The sequence below is a fragment of the Branchiostoma lanceolatum genome, chromosome 5 (genome assembly GCF_035083965.1).
Source record: "Branchiostoma lanceolatum isolate klBraLanc5 chromosome 5, klBraLanc5.hap2, whole genome shotgun sequence".
Lineage (NCBI taxonomy): Eukaryota > Metazoa > Chordata > Leptocardii > Amphioxiformes > Branchiostomatidae > Branchiostoma > Branchiostoma lanceolatum.
The window spans coordinates 5,201,235-5,222,517 of NC_089726.1; the positions used below are offsets into that span (position 1 = coordinate 5,201,235).

Consider the following 21,283-nt stretch of genomic DNA (forward strand, 5'->3'; position numbering starts at 1 on the left):
CCTCTACACTTCCCTGGGGAGTCTGAATAAGTGACTGTGTTACGGGAGGTGGGAATAGTTGCTGGAGGGGAGGATTTTTCTGACTACTGGGGAAGATTGTTATCTTTCTAATCATAGATAACAGATGTTGCATTTTGCTGTGTGGTGGCCTGGAGGCTCACATATATATCTGTTAGCAACCTGCTTACGTTTGGGGTTCCTGTTCGAGGTCTAGCGTAGTTTGATGATATTTTAAGATAGAAATACTGTGCAAAAAGATACTGTAAATCTTGAAATGTTTGCAGCGACTTTATTCGAAATTTCCTGTTGATCTCTCAACAGCAAAATCATGACACAGCGATAGACATTTCTAGTATTATTTTTGCTCTACTACAGATTCAAACCTCTTGGAGACAGATACATCTAAGCTTAGTTTACACCCCACACTCATATGTTCCAAGACTGCCTAAGCTAATTTATAACTTAAACATAGGTGTATTGGAATGTAAGGGTGCTGGAATTTAGGGGTGCTGGAATGTAGGGCTGCTGAAATGTAGGGGTGTCGGGACAACAGAAGTAGGGTAACAGCATCTCTATTTTCAGCACCTTGGAGAGGGGTATGAACAGTTTCAACCGCTAACCTAAAATTCAGGCTGGGTGGGCTGGTTATGTAGAGCCTCTCACGTGAAAGAGCCCAACATGTTCATGTACATTTAAGTTCTCGCCATTGGAAGGCATTTGTAAAGGTTGAGTGGAAGCTAGCGTTCATAGATCAAGTGTTCTTAGAGTTGATGCCCATAGGGATGTAGTCTCTGAAGAAGTGTGAAGAAGAGGATTTTAAGAAAAATGATTCTAGATTCCTAGATCTTGTGTTTTTTAACACACCCTTAGGCCACACCAATTCGATTTCTTGGTTAAGAGAATTTTTGAAAAAATGCTAGATTGGAAAATCAACATGAAAACAGAATCTCAGAGGAAAGTGTGTACTTTCAAATTGGTGCACACAGTTTCAGGGAGTGAAGCAACATGATGTCTTCGTGCTAAAATCTATCAACTAAGAAATTAAATTGGTGTGGCCTTAGGCCTTGCTGCAAAGCCAGAGTCAGTACGTTCCATGGGACAGGCATGGTTTCCTGATGAAGCTAATACTAAGACTGTTATCAGCTAATTTGATCAGCAATAGTTCCTGCTGAAGTGTGCAGTCCTCAACAGTTCCTCAGGGAACCACTGCTGACAAGGGATTATGGGCTTTATTTCTGCGCCTTCTGTGCAAAATGCTCACTCTAGATAGGGAAGGAAATTACACCTTTGTAAGAACTTGCTATATACTGGGATTTATAGCTGATCTCAATGATTTATCAAATGAAGTTTATTCACCCCAACACTATATCATAGTGCCAGCCTGGTTACAATTTGAGTCATTTTCTATTGGAATTCTGGAATGCTGATTTATAATCATGATTATTACTGTATGTAAAATCATGAACCATCTGTTTTTTGCAATTCCTCATTCTGCAGTTAAGCATGTTTTTTCAGCTTTGTATATTAATAGAAACTTACTGACCAACGGAGGCCAGATGTATAATATATAACCATAAAATTACAATTTTTTTTTACTTCTCATAAATTTTGCAGGCCTGAGGAAAAGCTGGGCTCAAAATACTCAAATTGGAACTGTGTATCTTATGTTCTACTGTGGGTGCACCTGTATATTAGTAGATATTTTTGTAGGCTAGAGGGTAAAGGTACTACACATGTATTATACACTAGTGTACAGAAACCTCAGTTATTAATCAACATTTTCAATTAATTGTTTCTTTTTCTCCAATCCTTAGAGTCTGTCTGAAGCAGCAGAAAATGCAGTTGCCAACCATAACTACAACCAGAGCATCAAGGTAACATTGATTACTGTAGTGGGCTGTTTTATTTCAACTTCAAGTTGATTATTAGGGGTAGCTTTCAGATGTTTTCAGATCTGCCTATAATTTCAATTGCCAGTGCACTTTATTGTTGTGTCGTTGACACTCTCCAATTGTAACTATGTAAGCCTCTATTGTAGGATGATATTGGATGAAAAAAGTCATTTCTGTACAGCAAAAGTTATATCTACCTTTCTGCCACTGTTTGTCCAGTTGAAATGGGCAGAAAATTTCCATTGGTCGAGCGGTACAGATTTGTTTCAAATCTTTGATTTGTTTACAAATTGGTTTGTTTGGGTGCGGTGGACTCGACTAGTTTAATGCATATTGGTTTTTTTTCAATAGATTTAGACTTTCAATATGATAGGTTGCCAAATCTATTTTTTAGAAGTTATATCAATGAAAATATTTGTATTAGGAAAAATGTTGTTGTGGACAAGATTTCTAGTTTGGTTTCAAAATTCTCCAAAAGGGGCCTTAAAGTTTAGCCCTTATATTGAAAGACTTATCGTACTGTCTCCATGGATCATACAATTAATTTTAATTGCTGAAGTTGATGTCATCTTCCCACATAAGGCCTAGAATACTCAGTGTTGTGTATCCCGTTGTTCTTCCAAATCTAGACAAAACCCAGGCTGTCTATACCCTGACCTATTTTTGATCGACTGTTGGCAAGGGACGTAAACGTTTTGATCTGACATTTGAGTGATGAAAATGTTGTAGAATTGTTTTTCAACATGTTCTCATTTTTGTTACAATAGAAAAAGTTATTCAACAGGCCCACAAATCCAAAGTACTTGTTCTTGTACAATTGTATATCAATATGTAATCAAAATGTTATGTTGAAAATACCAGACGTGAGTGTCCTAATGAATTTCAGTTTTACATTGAAAGGTGTCCAGCTTATGTCTGGAATTTCACTTTTGCCATTTTGACAACTGTATTTGAAAAAAAAAATAAAGATTAGAAATTTTAAAAATTTCCTACTGACTGACTTTTCAGGACTGTGATAAGAAGCACAGCATTAATTTTCTTAGGCCTAAGCTATTCTCTAGGAAAGACTGCAAAACATAGCATGATTTATCATTAGGGGGCAATTCCAGCAATAATTAGAGGTAAATTGTGCCAACTGATCCAGAAAGTCTATCCAATTTTTGCTTTATCCCATCCAACAAGCTGACTTATAAAAGAAAATGGAAGAAATGCAACTTCTTAATACTATATACATGACTTTTGGTTTGATTTTGTCTCTGCTATGTATCATGTGTGAATCACTGTGACAAATGCAGCTGATTTTCGCCATCTGTTATTATCTATTCGGAGTTGTAATCAAATTGCTTTGATGAATTCTTCCTTCAGAATTAGGCTGGATTGACACTTAATTAGAATTGATGGTGCCGTGATCCTCCGGCGGATTAGTGTGACAGTGGTTTCATCAATTATTCCCGTCCAATGGCTGCTGGCGGCGTGTTACACAAATGTATCACGTTAGGAAAGTGTTCTAAATACTTGAAAGATGTAGTTAAGCTCAGAGTGGTGGAATAATTTCCCAGTAATACTGCATCAGTAGGTTATCGGTGAACCTAACCAGTTTTGACATCATCTTGTACTGATGATTCAGAATATACATATAGTAGAAAATGATTAGAAAAGTATCATGCAAGTAATACACAAGGATTGAGAACGTGTATTCAAAACAAACAACGAAATAGAACAATGAAAAATTCACAACCTGAAAATAGATGATGACCTCAGGAAATTGTGAGTAGCAAATTATGCGTAGATGATTTATTATGCATGTGACATGGTAATAACTAATATCATAGATTGCAACAGTACTTAAGAATGTTTGTTAAAAAAGTACTTAAAGCTCAAAGACTCACATGCGTCAGTATCTTATTAGCCATAAAAAATCAATACATTTTTGTCTCAGGGCAAGGTTAATTGTCTGTGTTAATTACTAGAAAGTTTTATTGCAAGTTCATGCACGAGGGCTAATTGCAGGTACATTGTAAGAACTGTGACTGACTTTGTTGTAACAATAGACTACTTGATATAGAATGTGGTATAGGTTTGTCAGACAGGCACAAAAAGCCCATGAAAAATCTGCCCCTTAATCAACATTTGGCAAATTTGAAATCTGTGGACACTGTAGCATGACTTCCTCCAAACGGATGACATCACCAAGAATTGATGACATTTCATCGGTCGATAAATGGAATTCCTCTGCATTTCTCAGAATTTGTGATGATCATAAAAAACTTCTTATTCAAAGAAAACAAGAGCTTTTAAAAAAAGCTGGCGTTTCGGCTACGTTTATGAGTGTGAATTGTCTTTTCCCTTTACTTGAAGTAAAATCTGCCAGAGGAAGTCACTCAAGGGCTGTTCAGTCTATAAGAAAAATTGTCATTTTGGGAAATGAGTACTGTTTTAATAGAGAAAGGCAGATTGGGGAAAGCAATTTTGAAGTTACGTCACTTAACTTAAGTGCTTTTGAAAAAGCTGGTCTTGGCCTACAACTTGTACTTATTTGTAAAATGTATAATAGGCTCATTATAAAAGCTATCAATGTAATAATGTACATGGCACGCAATAAAACATAAAATTTGAAAAAGCACCATTGAATCATCAGCACTATGGTAATTAAGTGAAATAGAAGTTCATAACAGCTAAGGTTCTATCTAAAATGACTACCAAATGTCAAACAAATCAACAGCTACCTCATCCGTATTATTCTGGTTTCCGCATTTACAACATTTCTTCCTTATTTTCCTGGGTAATTTTGCTAAAATTCATGAAAATTCCCATAGTTTTGTGCCGAGGGGCGCCACTTTCCACGTCCGTGTTGTCTGAATGAAGTCGATACTGAACAATGGAGCATTTGCTACTGTAACAAAGAATCGCTGTTTTGCAAACAACATCAAGAGCCTCTGTTTACATCGGGGATAGAAGTTTAGTGGCGAGTGTTTTGCAAGAATCATCTTACCGCGCATAGGAGCCGCTGCACGGTATTTTCCATTACAATGAACAGAAAAATTCGAATGCCGGGTTTGGAATCTATGAAGTCCTGTTCATAAGACAAAGGCCTTGTATATATTAAATGAATATTTAAAAATAACAAATATAAAATATTTCTTTATTTATTAATGAAAAAAAATGATATTCATAAATATGATATTGATAGATTAATATAATATCAATATATATTTTTGATATTCAATATCTAAAAAGAAAAAAAAAATCCATGCACGGACACGAACCGGGATCTTCTGGGTCCGAAGTGCTTCGCGTTGCCAGATCGGCCAAGCTGTGGTACGTAACTAGTCACTCTGGACGTAATGCTATAACCTCACTACAGTCAAACCTGCCTAGGCGACCACCTTTTCAACGCGACCACCTGGCCATGGCGACCGCTTTTTCTCGGTCCCGAAAATTTTCCCCATAGGCACAAGCATTAAGCTGCCTGCCCAAGGCGACCACCCGTCCAACGCGACCGCGACCGCCACGAATTGGGACCGCACAGAGCACAATCCCTGCCCATGGCGATCGCCTAATTTTCAAGCGTGTGGTGACATCAGATCATTTTGCTGTCGGATTTCACGGAAATGTTTTCAAGACTTTAAAGGACAAAAATAAGATCAAAAATATATGGAATAGCAATGTTATACCATCGATTCCTCCATGAAGTGTTTTAATAAAACGTTCCCCCTATAAACATTGTAAAGACAATGTTTGTGATGTTGTTGTGCCTATCGTAATCTTATAGCTTAACGTGAACTCAGTTCCATTTAAACTCAACTTTCAAAACGAATACGTAGTGCATGGCGTCAAAAAGTCAGATTTCACAGAAATTACTATCTATTTCTTGTAGTTTCAACAAAAATGTGTCTGTATCCTGCTAAATTCCGCCGAAAAATGACTTCGCGGCGGGCAAAACATCAGGCGAGAAATGTTGTTCCTTGGTCCCGACGCCATCTTGGATTTCGGGCGGCCAGGATTTGGCGTACCGCTGACCTTTGTAAAACACGATGATTTTGTGTATGAACATTTACGAATACTCTAGTTATTGGTGAATTAAAAATAAAATCAAAATTCTTATTTTCTTTTTATTTCCATGAATCTCACAAACCTTTATTGGACGCTGTGCGTTCTGCTGCACTGACTTACCCTTCGATGCGGTGGCACAGAGCTTCGCGGCGCGGCGCGACGAAATCACACCGTTAACGCGTTCCGTTTTCATCTTTAGTTGTCAGATCGAAATTTTTTTGACCCTTTCATCCAGCGGTCGGCGACCCAAAAAAGGCTGGGACCAGCAGGCGTTTTCTAGGGATCTGTCTTAGGCCTTAAAACTTCGATGATGTGCGTGTGTGTGTGTACTATTCAATGTAACGTGTGAATGCGGGAGGGCGCTGCGAGATCATCGAGGCAACCATCGTTTTGTAGTCAAAATTATGACGAAAATTTGTACACGATGTAGCGGTATACAATTATTACATCGATAACGGAAAATGTAATTTTTGTAGGATCTTTCTGTCAATGAGAATTGAACCTGGTGAGGGTCATGCTGTCTAAATTCACATAATTTTTTCATCATTTACGTACTGTATTTGAAAACCTCGACCTGGAAACATGTGAGTGGAATCCTCTTCATGGCGACCACCTGTCCATCGCGACCGTTTTTGCTCGGTCCGCCGGGTGGTCGCCTTGGGCAGGTTTGATTGTATATGCAAGGAGGTTAAATATACAAGGAGAAAGGACACAATTTGCCTTCTTTCAGGAGAGTGCGTTTCAACAACCTCGCGTCAAGGTGCTAATTACCCCCAATTTGCATCACCCGCGCTGGCTTGGGTCTTTGTTCACAGTCTGTTTTCACAAGATGACCCTCCCAGGAGATGACGATTTTGAGTGGAGTGACTTTGAAATCCAGCGACTTTGAGGACAATTTTAGCGAAATAGGGCACGAAGAAGCGTGTAGCGATAGCGACAATCCGACAGAGCAGGCAAATACAAACCCCGTTGCCGCCAGCGGCCAAATACGTGTGCACGGGGAGTGCAGTATACGGGTAAACATACAAGAACGTAGGACGGATAGACATATAGACATGGTTAGGTCAAGTCGAGGTTGTCTATAAGATCGAATAAATAAGTATAAGTAAAACTGGAAAGCGTGGCGATTATCTTTATTTAACCACATTGGTTTGATTCAATGTTTGTGCACATTCCGGGGTGACATAACGATCATAATGCGGAGTATACAATTCCCTGTGGCTAATACTTTGCTCCAAACCATGCCTATGACTACAAATGAAATCCACAGAGACCAGACTTACACAAAAATAATGCAAAAGTCTTGCGAAGAGTCGAAGAAAACTTGACGGAGTCGAACAACAAAAAATATTACAATGGAACACCAAAGTTATGAACTATCCTGGAAAACCTTCGGTTTTGGTGGGGAAACTGTTATAATATTTTTATAAAGGCATCTAACACAGAATATTCTTCATATTTTTGAGCCAAAACATTCCGTGCACAGCTACAAAAAAGCCTGTAAACACACCCATCTTTGTCGCACAGCGATGAAAGACATACCAAAATGGCCGCCTTAGTCCACTCTCGGCAATAATGCCGTCTGCGCAAGTCACATTCGCTTCCCAAATAAGGTAATCCTCGGAAACTGCTGGCTTCTTGCTAGTCGCTCGGGCCAGCATCGGAGGGCTTGACGTCACGATCGGGCTCATTAGCATAGAATTTGAATGGTTTTGCCGCCAAACCCTGAGGAGCACTTGCCAGAACAAAGGAGCGCCGCCGGAGGGCGGAAACAATAGATAGCCACGGGGTTTGGCGGGTCAGTACAATAGCGCACAGCGGGGTGTTAATCCCGTCCGTTCTCCTTGTATATTTAACCTCCTTGCTATATGGTATCATTTATGCCGATTTTTGGTCGTTTTCTTGACGAAATCATTTTTTTTCTTCTGCAATCTTGTGGAATAGATGTAATATGGTCATTTTTCAGGATATCAAAGTCCGAAACCACAATGCAATGATATTTCCGAACAGTTGTAGCAGTTACATGCGGTCGCCCTCCTGTGTCACATGCAAATCTAGCCTGCCTGCCTTTTCGTGCTCTCTTGCCATATAAGGCAACGGCTATACAAGGATTTGGGAACGTATTGCCATATAAGGTCTTATTGTGTGCGACACAGTGTTGAACCAAGCTTCCCTGGTTCCTGCAAGGTAAAAGCCAGGACAATGCGTTCCGGCGCGCATGCGCCGAAACGCAAAAAAATGCTATCAATGCTAGTAATCATGATAAATCGAAAATTGTTCTTGTGTATGAAACCATTTGAGAAAGCTCTTTAACCTCCTCCCTGCTGCCTAACTCTGTAACTGATAGGGAAATGGGTGCCAAATGGCTGCTTCAGAGCGCTAAAGGTTAAGAAAACTTGGCCCTACATGACTGTTGATTTGATTTTATGGATGAAATCCTCTGGGAACCCCAAAACTGATGCGAGCGTGCAAATTATGAAAATGTTTGGCCACAAAAAATTGTTGCCTACATTATGAAATCTACGAGGTCAGGAAGGTTGAGCAAATAACTAACACACAGAGTGTATGGTATACCGAATAATAGATTTTTCATTTCTTCACATCTTCTCCTTTAGCTTTGGAATTGATTTTGACATTCTACGATATTAGAATCGTTTTTCAATATTATTTGAATGTGAATTTTATTATATATATTCATTTTGCAGCTGCTTTGTACTATTGGCAGTAAGGTTGAAAACTTTTTTTCCTTTGTTTCCAAACGGACTAAAATTGATGGGCGCGCGGATGTCATCCATATAATCAAATCAACATGGCCTTATTCAAATTATGAAGTGTAACATGTGTAAACTGCCCTCACAGCAGGTTTCAGGTCACTTCTTGGGTCTGATTAATTTTCTACCTCCCAGGCCCGGAGGTCGGAACAATTTTCTCATTTTCTGGGGATTAGATTTGAGGGCGGTCAGAAGAAGGCCCGGGGACAGGGCATTGAAAATGAACACCCAGTGTGCAGGGATAGACTTGGAAGTCAACTTTCTAGTTCCTTCTGAATTCATGGAGGCATAGATCAGCACCAAGGGCAGGGACTCTTTTTGGTTGTTGTTGTTCTCTTGATTTTTCTTCTACAAATCAGTCAAGAAAGACGTGAAATCAACATTCAAACAATAGAAATGGAAATATTTGCTTTGTAGAGCCACATCAATTCCTATCTTTCTAATTCCTTCTGAATTCATGGAGGCATAGATCAGCACCAAGGGCAGGGACTCTTCTGGTTGTTGTTTTTCTCCTGATTCTTTTCTAAAATCTTTTTCTAGACCTGAAATCAACATTCAAACAATTTAAACAATTCATTTACCTTCCCCTAATGGAATACTTTTGCTTATTAGGGCTACATCAATTCATTTAACTGTTTCTTTTTTTAAACTTTCAAGTAAAGTTTTAGGGAGAAAGTAACAACCAGATAAGGAAGGGCCTGCGTCCCTTTTCCATGATAAGATGTAAAAAAGCTATTATAATGATTGTAATCTACCGTTATTCACATAGGGAGGTGGTCAACTTTTGCATAATGGCCTGTCTGACTTCAGCCTCTAATACATGTATGACTATAGGCAGTCTCCTGAATTTAGCGTAAAGCATTGTCCAGACACCCCTCTCCCTCATGAACAACCCTCAAAAAACTTCTGACTACACATGCATAAGAAAGTATAGAATTTCCCCTCAGAAGCTGTCGCCATGTATTGATCTACTAATGTGTTTTAATCCGAGAGCCAATCACTTAAATCCTTGTGGCACAAGATTGATTGATTGATTGACACGACAAAATCGATGTAATTACTTTTCTACAGTACACTTTCCAAGCCACAAGGCGATTGCGAGTCCCTGTAATTGGAGAGGTTGTAAGATCAATGATAGCCCTAAGTACTCAGTGACACATGAATCGGGCTGCAAATTGCAGATCTAAATCATGACAATGGATGTGATTTGGAAGTGTTATGTATTGCGCCCGGGGTACTAGCATCATCGTAAACATTGTTTGGTACCCATTTATTGTAATGAAGAAAGATGAGATTTGTCACAGTTTAAAAAAAAGTGTGTGTGTTCCCATGTGTATTGAAAGTAGAGGCCATGCTGGGTTTGCCTGGAATTTTGAAAGCAGAACCTAAGAACAAAATCATACAGAATACATTTTTCTTTTAAGTCTGAATTCTATTAAAAACAAATTTCAGGCTGTCCTGTAATGTGTTCTGTTCTTTTGTGTTGTGTTACAATGTGTGGTTATTTGTTATGTTGCCTCTGTGAAACAGAGGTGTTGTAGTCACTGTCTTTGTGTCTGTGCGGGTAGGTTGTTTGCACATTTCCAGAATTGGCATTTTCAAATCTAGATGTAAATACTAGGCTCGTCACAAAGAGGAAGGTGGGTCAAAGTTCATAATAGCTTAGCTCATAAATCAGACATGACAGAGAGTCATGATTAGTCTAGTGACAAGTTAACGTAAGACTATACACAAGCACTCTTGCCATGTTTCACAAACTTCAAGCGGCCAAAAAACCAGAAGCTATCTGTAAAAGGTTACAGAGAATTGACAATACCCGTCTTGCACAAGGAGGGGGTTTCAAACTGCCAAAACCCAAAACCACCTCAGCTAAAGAAAGAAGCTACTAATTCACAGGCATATCTTTCATGGTCTGACTGTTTATTTGCTTGTGTTTGGAAATTCACAAATATATATTTTCAATATGCTACTTTTTTGTTGTGTTATTCTTTAACATTAACCTTTACATTCCACCCCCCCCCCTTCCTCAGGTTGCAGATGTACCGTACTACAGTGCCATGGACGGGATCCCTGAACACAGGCTGCCTGGCCTGTCTAGTGACAAATGGCTGGGAGGGCAGACCAACCGTACAAACAGCTCTATACACATCCCTGTCAACATCTATGAACAAGGTAAAATCATAGGAACATTTACTAAATTCTCTGTAAGTAATAGGTCGCTATTTTACTCAAATGTTTCTAGTTGGCATCGATAACTTCCGAACTAGACTTAGCCAATTGGCTCTATGGATTAACAATTATCTAGTAGCCTTGCAGGTCAATTAATTTTCATGCTGTAACTGTGTGGTTTGAGAGTTTCCTAACTTCCTTGTTTTCTTAGTGTTAAGGGCATCCAGAAGACACCCTGACGCCCTGCTAGCTAATATCCTGTCTTCAACTGTTGTTTCGCTCCCACCAGATCCTTGTTTTCTTAGTGTAGGGCATCCTGAAAATGCCATGACACCTTGCTAGCTACTGTAAATGCATTTAAGTACACATGGTTTTTATTTCCCGTTAGGCCACAGCAAGTAATTTTTATGGATGACATCAGCGCGCTCATTAATTTTCGCCTGATTCCGAAATAAAAAACAAGAAATTTCATTGTCCTCTGATGATTTTTGGTCAACATGCCAAAAATTGGCAAATATGTCGTAAACGTTGATAGTTTTATTGCATATGAATACCCAGTGTAGTTCCTGCCCATGATGGTATGAAAAGCTGTTTTCTGCGTTTGTTCTAGTTAATTGAGCTGTATACACATCTTCAAGAACAGTTTAATGTTAACAGTCTAAGGTGTTTCATTGCATATGAATACCCAGTGTAGTGTACTCATTGGTTGAATACAGGAATAAAAGACCTGTTGGTCATGATATCATATTTCGTTGCCTCAATTCTTGTTTAACAAGACTTATGATCTCAATATTTGAAAATATTGGAATCTTTTTTTTTTTGGCCCGCCTTGTTTTTTTTTCGCCCTATCTCATTAGTTTTGGAGTCTGCGGAGGATGTCATCCATAAAATTTACTTGCTGTGGCCTTAGGGAGAAAATGGAATGCTCGTGTTAACCGCAAAAAACGCGAACATAAAACCGCCGCAAACATTTCTGCATTTTACAGTAATATCCTGTCTTAAAGTTGAAATGTCGTTTTGCTTCCACCAGATGCACACGTGCTGAACGTGATCGCCTGGTCCTCACACCTGGACTCTGTGTTCATCGACAACTGGCAGCAGAACCAGGAGAAGCTGCCTTGGCAGGCTTTCGCTAGCCAGACCGGCGTGTTCCGCATGTACCCTGCCAGACCCATGCAGCCACACAGATTCGGCAGCAGTAAGGGCTTCACTTTAAATTATATTTTCATGTGATAATTTTCATGTGAAATTTCATTAATAATGTGTGTTGCAACCAGGGCTGTCTCCAGAACCTGGCCCTCCGTCTTGGGACGGGAATCCAAAAGATCTGAACTAGCTTCCTGGCACAAAACTGGTGAAAATGAATTTTGTAATTATGTTAGAATTACAGATTTTACAACTAACAACATGGGCTCCCAAACTATGGTTGTGATGAAATAAAGTAAAGCTGGAGACAGCCCTGTTTGCAACTCGGTGAAAGACATTCTGATGGACTGAATTTTTCCTCCAATACTCGGGAAAAAAATTGTCCTTCAGACTCAATTTTTCATTGTAAGGTGATCCATATAACATCCAATGACGTCACAAGGACCGTACCCGCTAGTTTGGAACCCAGCACAACGGCTCAAAAAGGTGTAAATATTTTATAGCTATTAGCAGGGATCTCCCTAGAAATATAGAGCAGGATGGGGGGGAGGGTGCCAGGCACAGGATAAGTGCCACGAGGGGGGAGGTCTGCAGGGGGGGGGGTGCACACCTCTCAGCGGCTGTTGCATTTTGCCTTTTTCAGACATAATGGAAGTCATTTCCTGCAACTTCTGAAATTTCCAGTTTTGAGCAAAATTACAGGCTTTGCTGGGTAAAAATTGGAGAAAATACCCTAACGTTGAAAATCAACAGGATGGAGCTGGGATTAGAACAGAATGGAGGAGCGCCACTGTTCCATTCTTTAGGGAGATCCCTGTTTTAGAAAGCTGTAAAAGCAAATATCACAATAAATCTTTCAATTTATATGTACTAATCCGCATTATGATTCAGCACTGTTTGCTCTCAAATGTGATATTTTTTTGGCGAACATGGTGATTGGTGCTAGTTTTTGAACTAGTTACGTACTAGCTACTTTCACTGGGATGTCATTGACAGTCATGATTGGATTACCTTGCAACAAAAACCTTGTCAATGAGTATAAGGAATGACTTTTTGATGGTATGATGTTATACAGAACTACAGAAGGGTGTACATGTATGTAATGGCTCAATACTATGTTGATTGAATGATATTATAATCATTGTTGTTTACTACATGTATGATCAAAACATGTTGTAATCTAGTCTGTGACATACAATCTTAATTCAAAAGTCCTTTGAAGTTGTAGAGGTTTAAAAGGTCAGTTAAGTCTTTCTTTAAGAATGAAATAGCACACCTGAGATTAGCTGCTTAGTTTCTTAGCATACATGTAGTTTATAAAAAGAAAGTTGGAAACCTTTTGATAGCTATTCTGAGTGTATATTGGCAGGATGGAAAGGTGGTTTGGATCGGGTCTAAAGTTGCTCCCCATGGAAAAATGAATAGACAGAATTAGCAAAAAATTCAGAACAATGAGAAAAAAGACAAAAAAATTCACAAAAATATTTCGCGGAGGTCTAGTCTGAGATTTTCAATTTCTCATTCAAGTAATGTTCCACCCGGGTGTTTTATTACTGATATTATTCACAACTATTGACTTAAGGTCTAGTTTTACCTAAAGCTGATGAGTTTGTCCTAGGGGACCATTATAATCGCACAGGACTGTTTATGAGACAATTATCAAATGCAATTAGACTACGTTCAGACATTTATAATTAGTACAGAGCCTTCTATTCATACACCGGTATAACCTTCATCCGGTAAGCTGATCCCTCGTAAGACTGTTGCAACCTATACAAAACAAAACAAAAATGGTAATGGATTACTAGAGGGGATTCACAAAATGATAGTCAAGAGTATAAAAAAACACTAAGATTACAAAATTTATAACTTCTTGTCAGTAGCTTCAGAGGTAGAGCAAATGAGAGCTGACAAGACAAAGAAAATTAACATTGTCTCAGAAATTTATGAAATCAAGGAACTTTAAGCTTCTTTACACTCACTCAAATCAAGAGTTTGGAGAGGAATGCCTTACAGTAGATGTGTGTATCGAAAACAGAAAAAGGAATGAATACAATATTAGATAGACCTTGCTGCAACAGTTAAGAGTTGAAATGCCATCTGCATAATTATGCAGGTTAGTACAGGCAAAAATAAAGCTGTCCAGGTATTTCTGAGGCGCTGGTCATGATTGCAATCATTATGGTAAAATAAATAAAAAACAGCTCTAGCAGCTACTAAGGTAGACATATATGGTCTGCGGTGGTTCCAAAATGATTTCTATTCATAGTAATGATATACAGAAGCAACTTTGAGTACAGAATTTACAAAAAAATATATACCAACTTGTTCTAGACTTGGTCCAGATCATGTTGCTAGGAACTTTTTTAAACCTCTCTTTTTGATAGATTAACAGTGAAGGAAAACTGAGTGGTAAAACTGTTTCTCAAAGACTGGTGGACTTAAATCTAAAAAAAAAAGGTAATGTATGAATAAGTCATGAACATATATAAGCAGTGATATATGTAGTGAGAGAATAGGTTTGATGGTAGAAAGTTTTAAATCCTTGTTCTTATAATTGCTTCCCCTCAATTCTTTTCTACTGGGAGCTCACTGTGCTGTACCCACACCAACTTGACTAATATTTCACTCTGTACGCGCTCAATACTATAGAAAAATAGATTGTGCCTTTCATCAGATAGCCGCATGTCCCATTACTGGGTAAAATAACTAAAGCTCGGCTGTGGGAACAGTTTTATGAATATAAATGTCCTTCCACATTGACTCATATCGATGGAAAGAGATTGCCTTAATTGGAAAAGTTGTAGTTATAGAAGCCAGTCGGTGTCGGGAGGATTTGAGTTCTAAGTCGTTGGAGATTGGATGTTTTGGTAGCGATAGATCTAGGGATTATGGTGACTCGTTGTGTTTGGCAGTGTTGGTCTCCAAGTAGGCTGCTGATCATTGTTATAGCCCCATATTCATGTCAGGGATTAACAATTGGCAGCTGTACAGTCAAGAACATTCAAATGCTAACACTTGCTTGTGTAGAGGAGCTATTTTTGGGAAGTGGGAATTTCTGTATTGCACGTCGACTCTTGTAATCCTGTTTGTACCCTAAGACACCCACTTTAAGAACGCTGAAATTAAGGAGATCTAGTAAATTGATAAATACAGCACCAATTAAGCTCAAGGAAATGTAGACTAATCTTGCTTTCCACTTCCAAGGTACAAATCATAACTGAGAATTGGTTAGGAAATCTCCTTATACCCATTTCCACTGAGGCACCAACCATTAAGCCATCAAAAATGTCTGTTAGACAAGTAGTTTCACTGATAAAGAAACTAGACTTTAACACTTATTTTTTCTGTATACTATAGATACAGAAACAGACATGTGCGTGTGTTTTGTTGTCTTCCAAATCATACTTACGTCATAAATTCAATCATTCTATAAAGTCATAGGTCATATTTATTCAGTTGTGGTTGCTCAATGGTGAGACTCTCCATCCAGTGAAAAGAGGGCCAAAGGAATGATTTTATGTTAAAGAATTGCTTGAAAAAAAAGATGAACATGTTGTGTGTCTCAGCTGGAGCTATTGATCTGTTAGGTGCATGAAGGTCAGCCCGACGGTTTGAAATACTGGCTTCCCTGTAACCCTCCTGGTTACGCTCTGTGGTTTTAAATTGAATCTCAGATGAAAAATTCATTCTAATCTTTATATCCTGCATTATAGATTAGATATATAGGGTATCATGGCATTCCTGAGAGTTGAGAAGTTAACTTTGATTGGTGAATAAGGATTTGCCTTACAAGTAACATCAACTATGAACTGTTAAGACCGACACATTTTAAAAGATTTGAATTTTTGAGATGTCCTAAATAAAACGCAGCATTGGTATCCCCCAGGTATATATACACACTTCAGATATCCAGGTGTTCAAGACATTCTTGAGAAGACCTTGATAACACCTTTTGTTTAAATGTGGCGATCTTAGGGTACCTGGCAGACTTACGAGAGTTGATGTTATATGCAGTAGGGAATAGAGTGTTATTCTTATTGTCAAATAGTTGTAAAAGTTTAACAGCTTTTCTTCAACTTTGGCTTGAGGTTAGGTACTAATAATTCGAGCCCTCGTAGGACTAATCAGAATTCTCAGTCAAAAATTGTATGATAATTGGCTCTATTATACGTCAAATTTTCAAATGCAATTATTTTTGCGTGATCTGTAGTAACTAGTGCATAACAGTATAGATTATTTTCATTGTATACATTAAAACTAACACATTGCCCCATTAACACTAACACTGTGTCCCGCCAGGAACTCTAACACTTGCTGATGTCCCTCGAAGGTTTGATGAATTTGATGCCCGTATGACTCAGTGGTAAGTAGATTGAGCCCACGCTGGTATGACTGTCTGATTGTCTCAAATTGAATGTTGGAAAAATACTAAAATCTCTAAACTCAACCTTGCACTTGTTTACTTCTGTGAGCACGTACCCTGTTTCTAGTGCAAAACTGAAAAAGAAGCTGGAAAATGTCATTTTCAAATTTAGTATTTTATATTCAAATTTTGTAAATGTATATCTGACAAACAGATTTATTAGAATGAAAAAATGGTAACATTTTAGACAATCCTTGTGTCACAATGGTACACATAGGGGATTGGACATTAGTTTTAGTTGAGAGGATGCTGCATTGAAGGACTATTAGTTTTAACTAGCTTTGAACAGCCAGCCTCCTTTCTATCTGAAGCATAATGGTCTGTCCCCTACATGTATACATCTGAGGGAACAGAGTGCCATCCTGACAGCCACCCTTTTACTTTCCAGCTCAGCAGCTTGCGTCATTGCACATGCATTTGTCAGTGTAAACCCCTTGGTGAAAGGGGGATGTAGGAAGATACCCAACTTTCCCTTGTGGACTTACATTCATTTGACAAATGCATCGCGGTCATCCCTCATATTCATTTTTTTGCATACTAAATTGCTAATGTGCAGCTGCATTTCTTCTTAACAGGTGGGCAACTGGTGAAGATGCCGCAGCTGTAGAATTCCTGCTTTAAAGCAAAGCATCAACACAGCATCAACACAGCATCAACACAGTTGTCATAACTTTTTCATCAGCTCGAAGCTGGTGTGTTACACCAAGGGGCGGTTATACCGGCTATATATACATACAGATACAGAATATTGAATCACTTTGGGTTCAATGTTATATTTTGCTTGTCCGTAGTGTCATTCACTGCTGACAGAAGAAATTTTGCGGACTATGATGCCCGTATGGCCGATTGGTAAGAATGTCAAAGAAGGTCTTTCCTCTTGTGGGTTACTAACAAGAGGAGTAGCTATAATAAAAAGGGACAAACAATTGGTGTGGAGAGGGATATCCACCTAAGGTGCATTCTCAACTAAGGGAAACATTTCAGACAGGGAAGATGTTATAGTAACCCTGCCCTATAGTATGTCTGTCAATTTTTTTGTTGAGGTATAATTTTTTTCTCAATGAAAAAATGTAACCTAGGTCAACTAAGAAGTTATGTATCAATCAAAAATGTGATGTTTTTTTCTGTGATTTTTTTCAACATTGAAGACTAAAGATTGGCAAAATTGATGGAACCTTGAGAATTTTTCACAACAGTCACTCACGATCACTTTAACCACTGATAACATCACACAAGCACACATGTTTGTCAACATCTGATTCACCAACCTTCTTGTGACAACAAGAAGAGCTCCTTTGCTTGGCTTCACCATTTGATACAAAGAGCTGTATAAGATCATAATTCCTTCAGCTACTCACTTTTCTTCTCTACACGATGGTGGCATGAAGCTTTAGGTGGTGGACTAACTTTTTATTGTCTTATCGGATGATACCATTTGCCATTGTTCCATTTTCTTATTCTGTTCCATTTCGTACTGTGTTTACATTTTCTTGTACCATTTTGATCTGTTTTGTTGAGTGATGATTTGAGAACTGATTGATTGATTGATTTATTGACTGATTGATTGATTGTTTTCTCAGGTATCAACAGACCATCAGTTCCCCAAAAGACATGCTTATCCTTCTAGACACGTAAGTGAATCGTAAACTTACTGGTATATAATTACATGTATTCCCAGGTATATGATTACATGTATTACCACTTGCATGCCTATGGATGGGTCAAACAAGATTGATGGGTTGGGATGATTATAGAGAGTGAAAATTTGCCAGCAAAGGCAGAACATTTTCCTGTTACAGATAGTACATGACTTGTACATCTTTTATCACCTGGTATAGGATTTCCTTAATATTAACCTTGATCAACCTATACCTTGATCAATGAGTATCACTAATTATAGTTATCAATCTTATTCTAACTTATAAGCATGATTGTACATCTAATGAACAGAATTTCTGGTTTGAAAAAAAAAAAATCTTTAAAAACAGGCAGCAGATTAGTTGTACATTTACTTTGTTTTGGATTGAGATAAAAGATGATAAAAGCTTTGTTTCATTTTCATTAAGAATATATACTCAGCATCAATTCAAAGCAGTCTCATGCTTTGGCAGAAGTCGCATTCATTAGAACTTTCAGCACTTGTTTATATCATTCTATAGACACTTGCTGTTGACTGCTAAAAATAAAGTACTTTTAATGATATGCGTCTGAGTGTTTGTGAGAGAAACCTATTTGGGCAATGTTTTTATCACTCATAAAGACACTTTGCCAACATGCTAGATTGATATGTCTCCACTTAATCCTTTGAGAGATGAAGTCCCAGACATTTTCTTCGCTACTTTTTATCCTTGACATTCCTTGGAGGATCCTCTCAGACTCTAGGAGCCAATGTCTAAGACATAATGAAGACAGTGTGGGATTTCGGAGAACAATCTTCCTCAGAAAGCAATCAGAGAAGTCTACATTTCCATGGCCATTAGGCCTTGGAACGACTTTACACAGAATGGTAATGACGTTGAATGGAAATCTGCTTAAATCCATTTCACAATGAGGCTGTCTGTTTCAATCTCCCCTACTGAATCATTCAGAAGACAAGCCACTGTCAATGACAAATCTTGAAGCTCTTAAGAAGTTTCTAAGAGGGATGTTGCTAATTAAAATTAAAGTCACTGCATGGAAATTCATTATTCCAAGCTCAGGCCAGCATTCTCCCAACATATTAAGATAAGTGTATGAAGAGCTTTCAGAATTCTTTCAAAATTTTGGACGTGTCTAGTATGTCATTCTGGGTACCATAATACCACCACATTAAAAAGAGCAGTGTAACAGTTATAAACTTAAGGATTTCTTAAGGATGCCTTGTACACTTGGATATCAGAATTGTGCATACTTCAAAAATTCAATTTTTTTTCATTCATATGGCAGACGAGTGTCAAGGTACCCACCAATATTATGCAGAATGGCGGTTATACTGGCTATACAGATACAGATACAGACATTAATAATCTGTATAGTGTATATAATGATCTTGGTACAAAACTTTAAGGAGTGCTTGCAACACAAATAAATGATTTGTTTTACCAGAATTCCTCCAAATATTCTTGATATCCTCCTTAAACCCAGGGCTTAAGGGTTTCACTCTGGGAAATCAGATGCTTTGGCTGATGGGCCTTCTTGAACCGTTAGGCCCTGTTGGTTTCACTTAATACACAATAAATGTGACTCACTCTGCTTTTTCTTGTACTTCTTCTTGCAATTTGGGAACTTTCTAAGAAAAATGCATCATTTATAGGCACATTAAAGAAATCCCCCGTCTCTAAGACTCTTAGTAAGAGGCTTGAATAAAGATTTTTCAGTCTTTGGGATTTGAGAGGTAGCGTCGTAGTAAACCGTAAGTGGCCTAACGACTACGTCTAAAATCCCCTAGCTTTGCCTACGCCATCAAGTCTGGATTCTGAGTGTGAAACACTCATTTGTCTGAATTGCAGCACCATTCAAGTTAAACAGTTAGAAATGTGTGTTAGGAGAAGTGTATACAACATGCAGTGAGACAGAATCTATCCAATATTTGGTGAAACATATTAACTTTAAATGAATATAAGTCTTGTCATTCAAATGAAAGTATGATGCCGCAGGAATCAAAAATACCACCTGCATGCAATTATCATGCAGGTTAGTGCAGGTAGGGTTTTGCATGCAGGGTATTTCTGACGTCTACTTGTAGCTGTACTAGGGGTGGATACCGGTTCGCTGGACCTGATTCAGACCTTAATAACATCCAAGAACCGAGTCCAAAAAACCTGAAAGCCAAAAACCTGAGTCTAAAAAAACCTGAACAAAGTCAAGTATATTTTTCTATTTTGTTTGATATAAAGTGTTTTGAGTCTTGCCTCTGACAAAAAAGGCATTTAAAACAAGTGCAACATTCAAATATCAAACACTGCTTTATCTTGAAAGTTTTCTTGCCAAGAAACCTTTAAAGTTGTGCGTGTCAGTATCAATTCTCCATGCTTAATATTGGTCTAATAAAACAAAACATCAACTGGACAGGATCAGGTCCAGGTTCAGGTCCGGACTTAAACCTTATTAAGCCAAACCGGTATCCACCCCTAAGCTGTACTGGTCCAAGTAATGTGAAAACATCAAAATTCTATGAAAAACGCATGAGGCACGTAATGCAAAATCTTAGAAATCTTATAGGAAAAGCAGTCTTTTTATGCAAACCACCCAACTTCTCACTAGCAAATGCATGCAAAATGTTTGCTCAGATTTGCATTAAAAAAAGTGCATTTTCCATCAGATTTAGTAGTTTTGCAAAGTTCCTCTAATCATAACATTGTGTAATTTCATACGATTCACACATTTTTGCATACTTAGTGATTTGTGCGTGTTTGTTTTGTGGCCTGAACGTGCAGTGTTTGTCTCCCCTGTGGTAGGAGTGGCAGTGTAGAAGGCCGTTCCCTCAGCCTGATGAAACACACCACCTGGTTCCTTCTGGACAGGCTGACAGAGGATGACTACGTGGCCACGGGATACGTGAGTTTTACTTCTGTCCATGAAGCCCATGTCTCACTCGACCCGTGGCATGATGGCGACCACAATGCGACCGTGCAGTTTGACAGAGAGCTCAACGAATTTCATCATTAAAAAAACTTCTCTTTTTACGCTTTGTGTGTTAACGCTTTTTAGTAATACTTAATACAGTTTGCATGATATTCCCATTATAAAGTCAAGGGTAACACAAATCCAATTTAGAACATAGTAAGGCCGCCAAGGTGCTGCGAGTCCAGTGAGATAGGGGCTTTCTCCACATCAATGTATGCCAG

General features: G+C 38.4%; 1 protein-coding gene across 4 annotated transcripts in view; it reads left to right on the plus strand.

The window, feature by feature from the left end:
• The window catches only part of LOC136434560 (voltage-dependent calcium channel subunit alpha-2/delta-2-like), a 76,482-nt gene that overhangs the window by 27,582 nt on the left and 27,617 nt on the right, over window positions 1-21,283 (plus strand). For 3 of the 4 annotated variants that reach the window (XM_066427426.1, XM_066427429.1, XM_066427428.1), the window contains exons 4-9: window positions 1,815-1,874; window positions 10,747-10,888; window positions 11,916-12,083; window positions 16,334-16,397; window positions 18,038-18,088; window positions 20,894-20,993. In XM_066427426.1, coding sequence (XP_066283523.1) covers window positions 1,815-1,874; window positions 10,747-10,888; window positions 11,916-12,083; window positions 16,334-16,397; window positions 18,038-18,088; window positions 20,894-20,993 — 585 coding nt within the window. Of the gene's footprint in view, window positions 1-1,814; window positions 1,875-10,746; window positions 10,889-11,915; window positions 12,084-16,333; window positions 16,398-17,248; window positions 17,307-18,037; window positions 18,089-20,893; window positions 20,994-21,283 lie in introns of all 4 variants that reach the window. The other variant, XM_066427427.1, reaches the window with a different exon arrangement.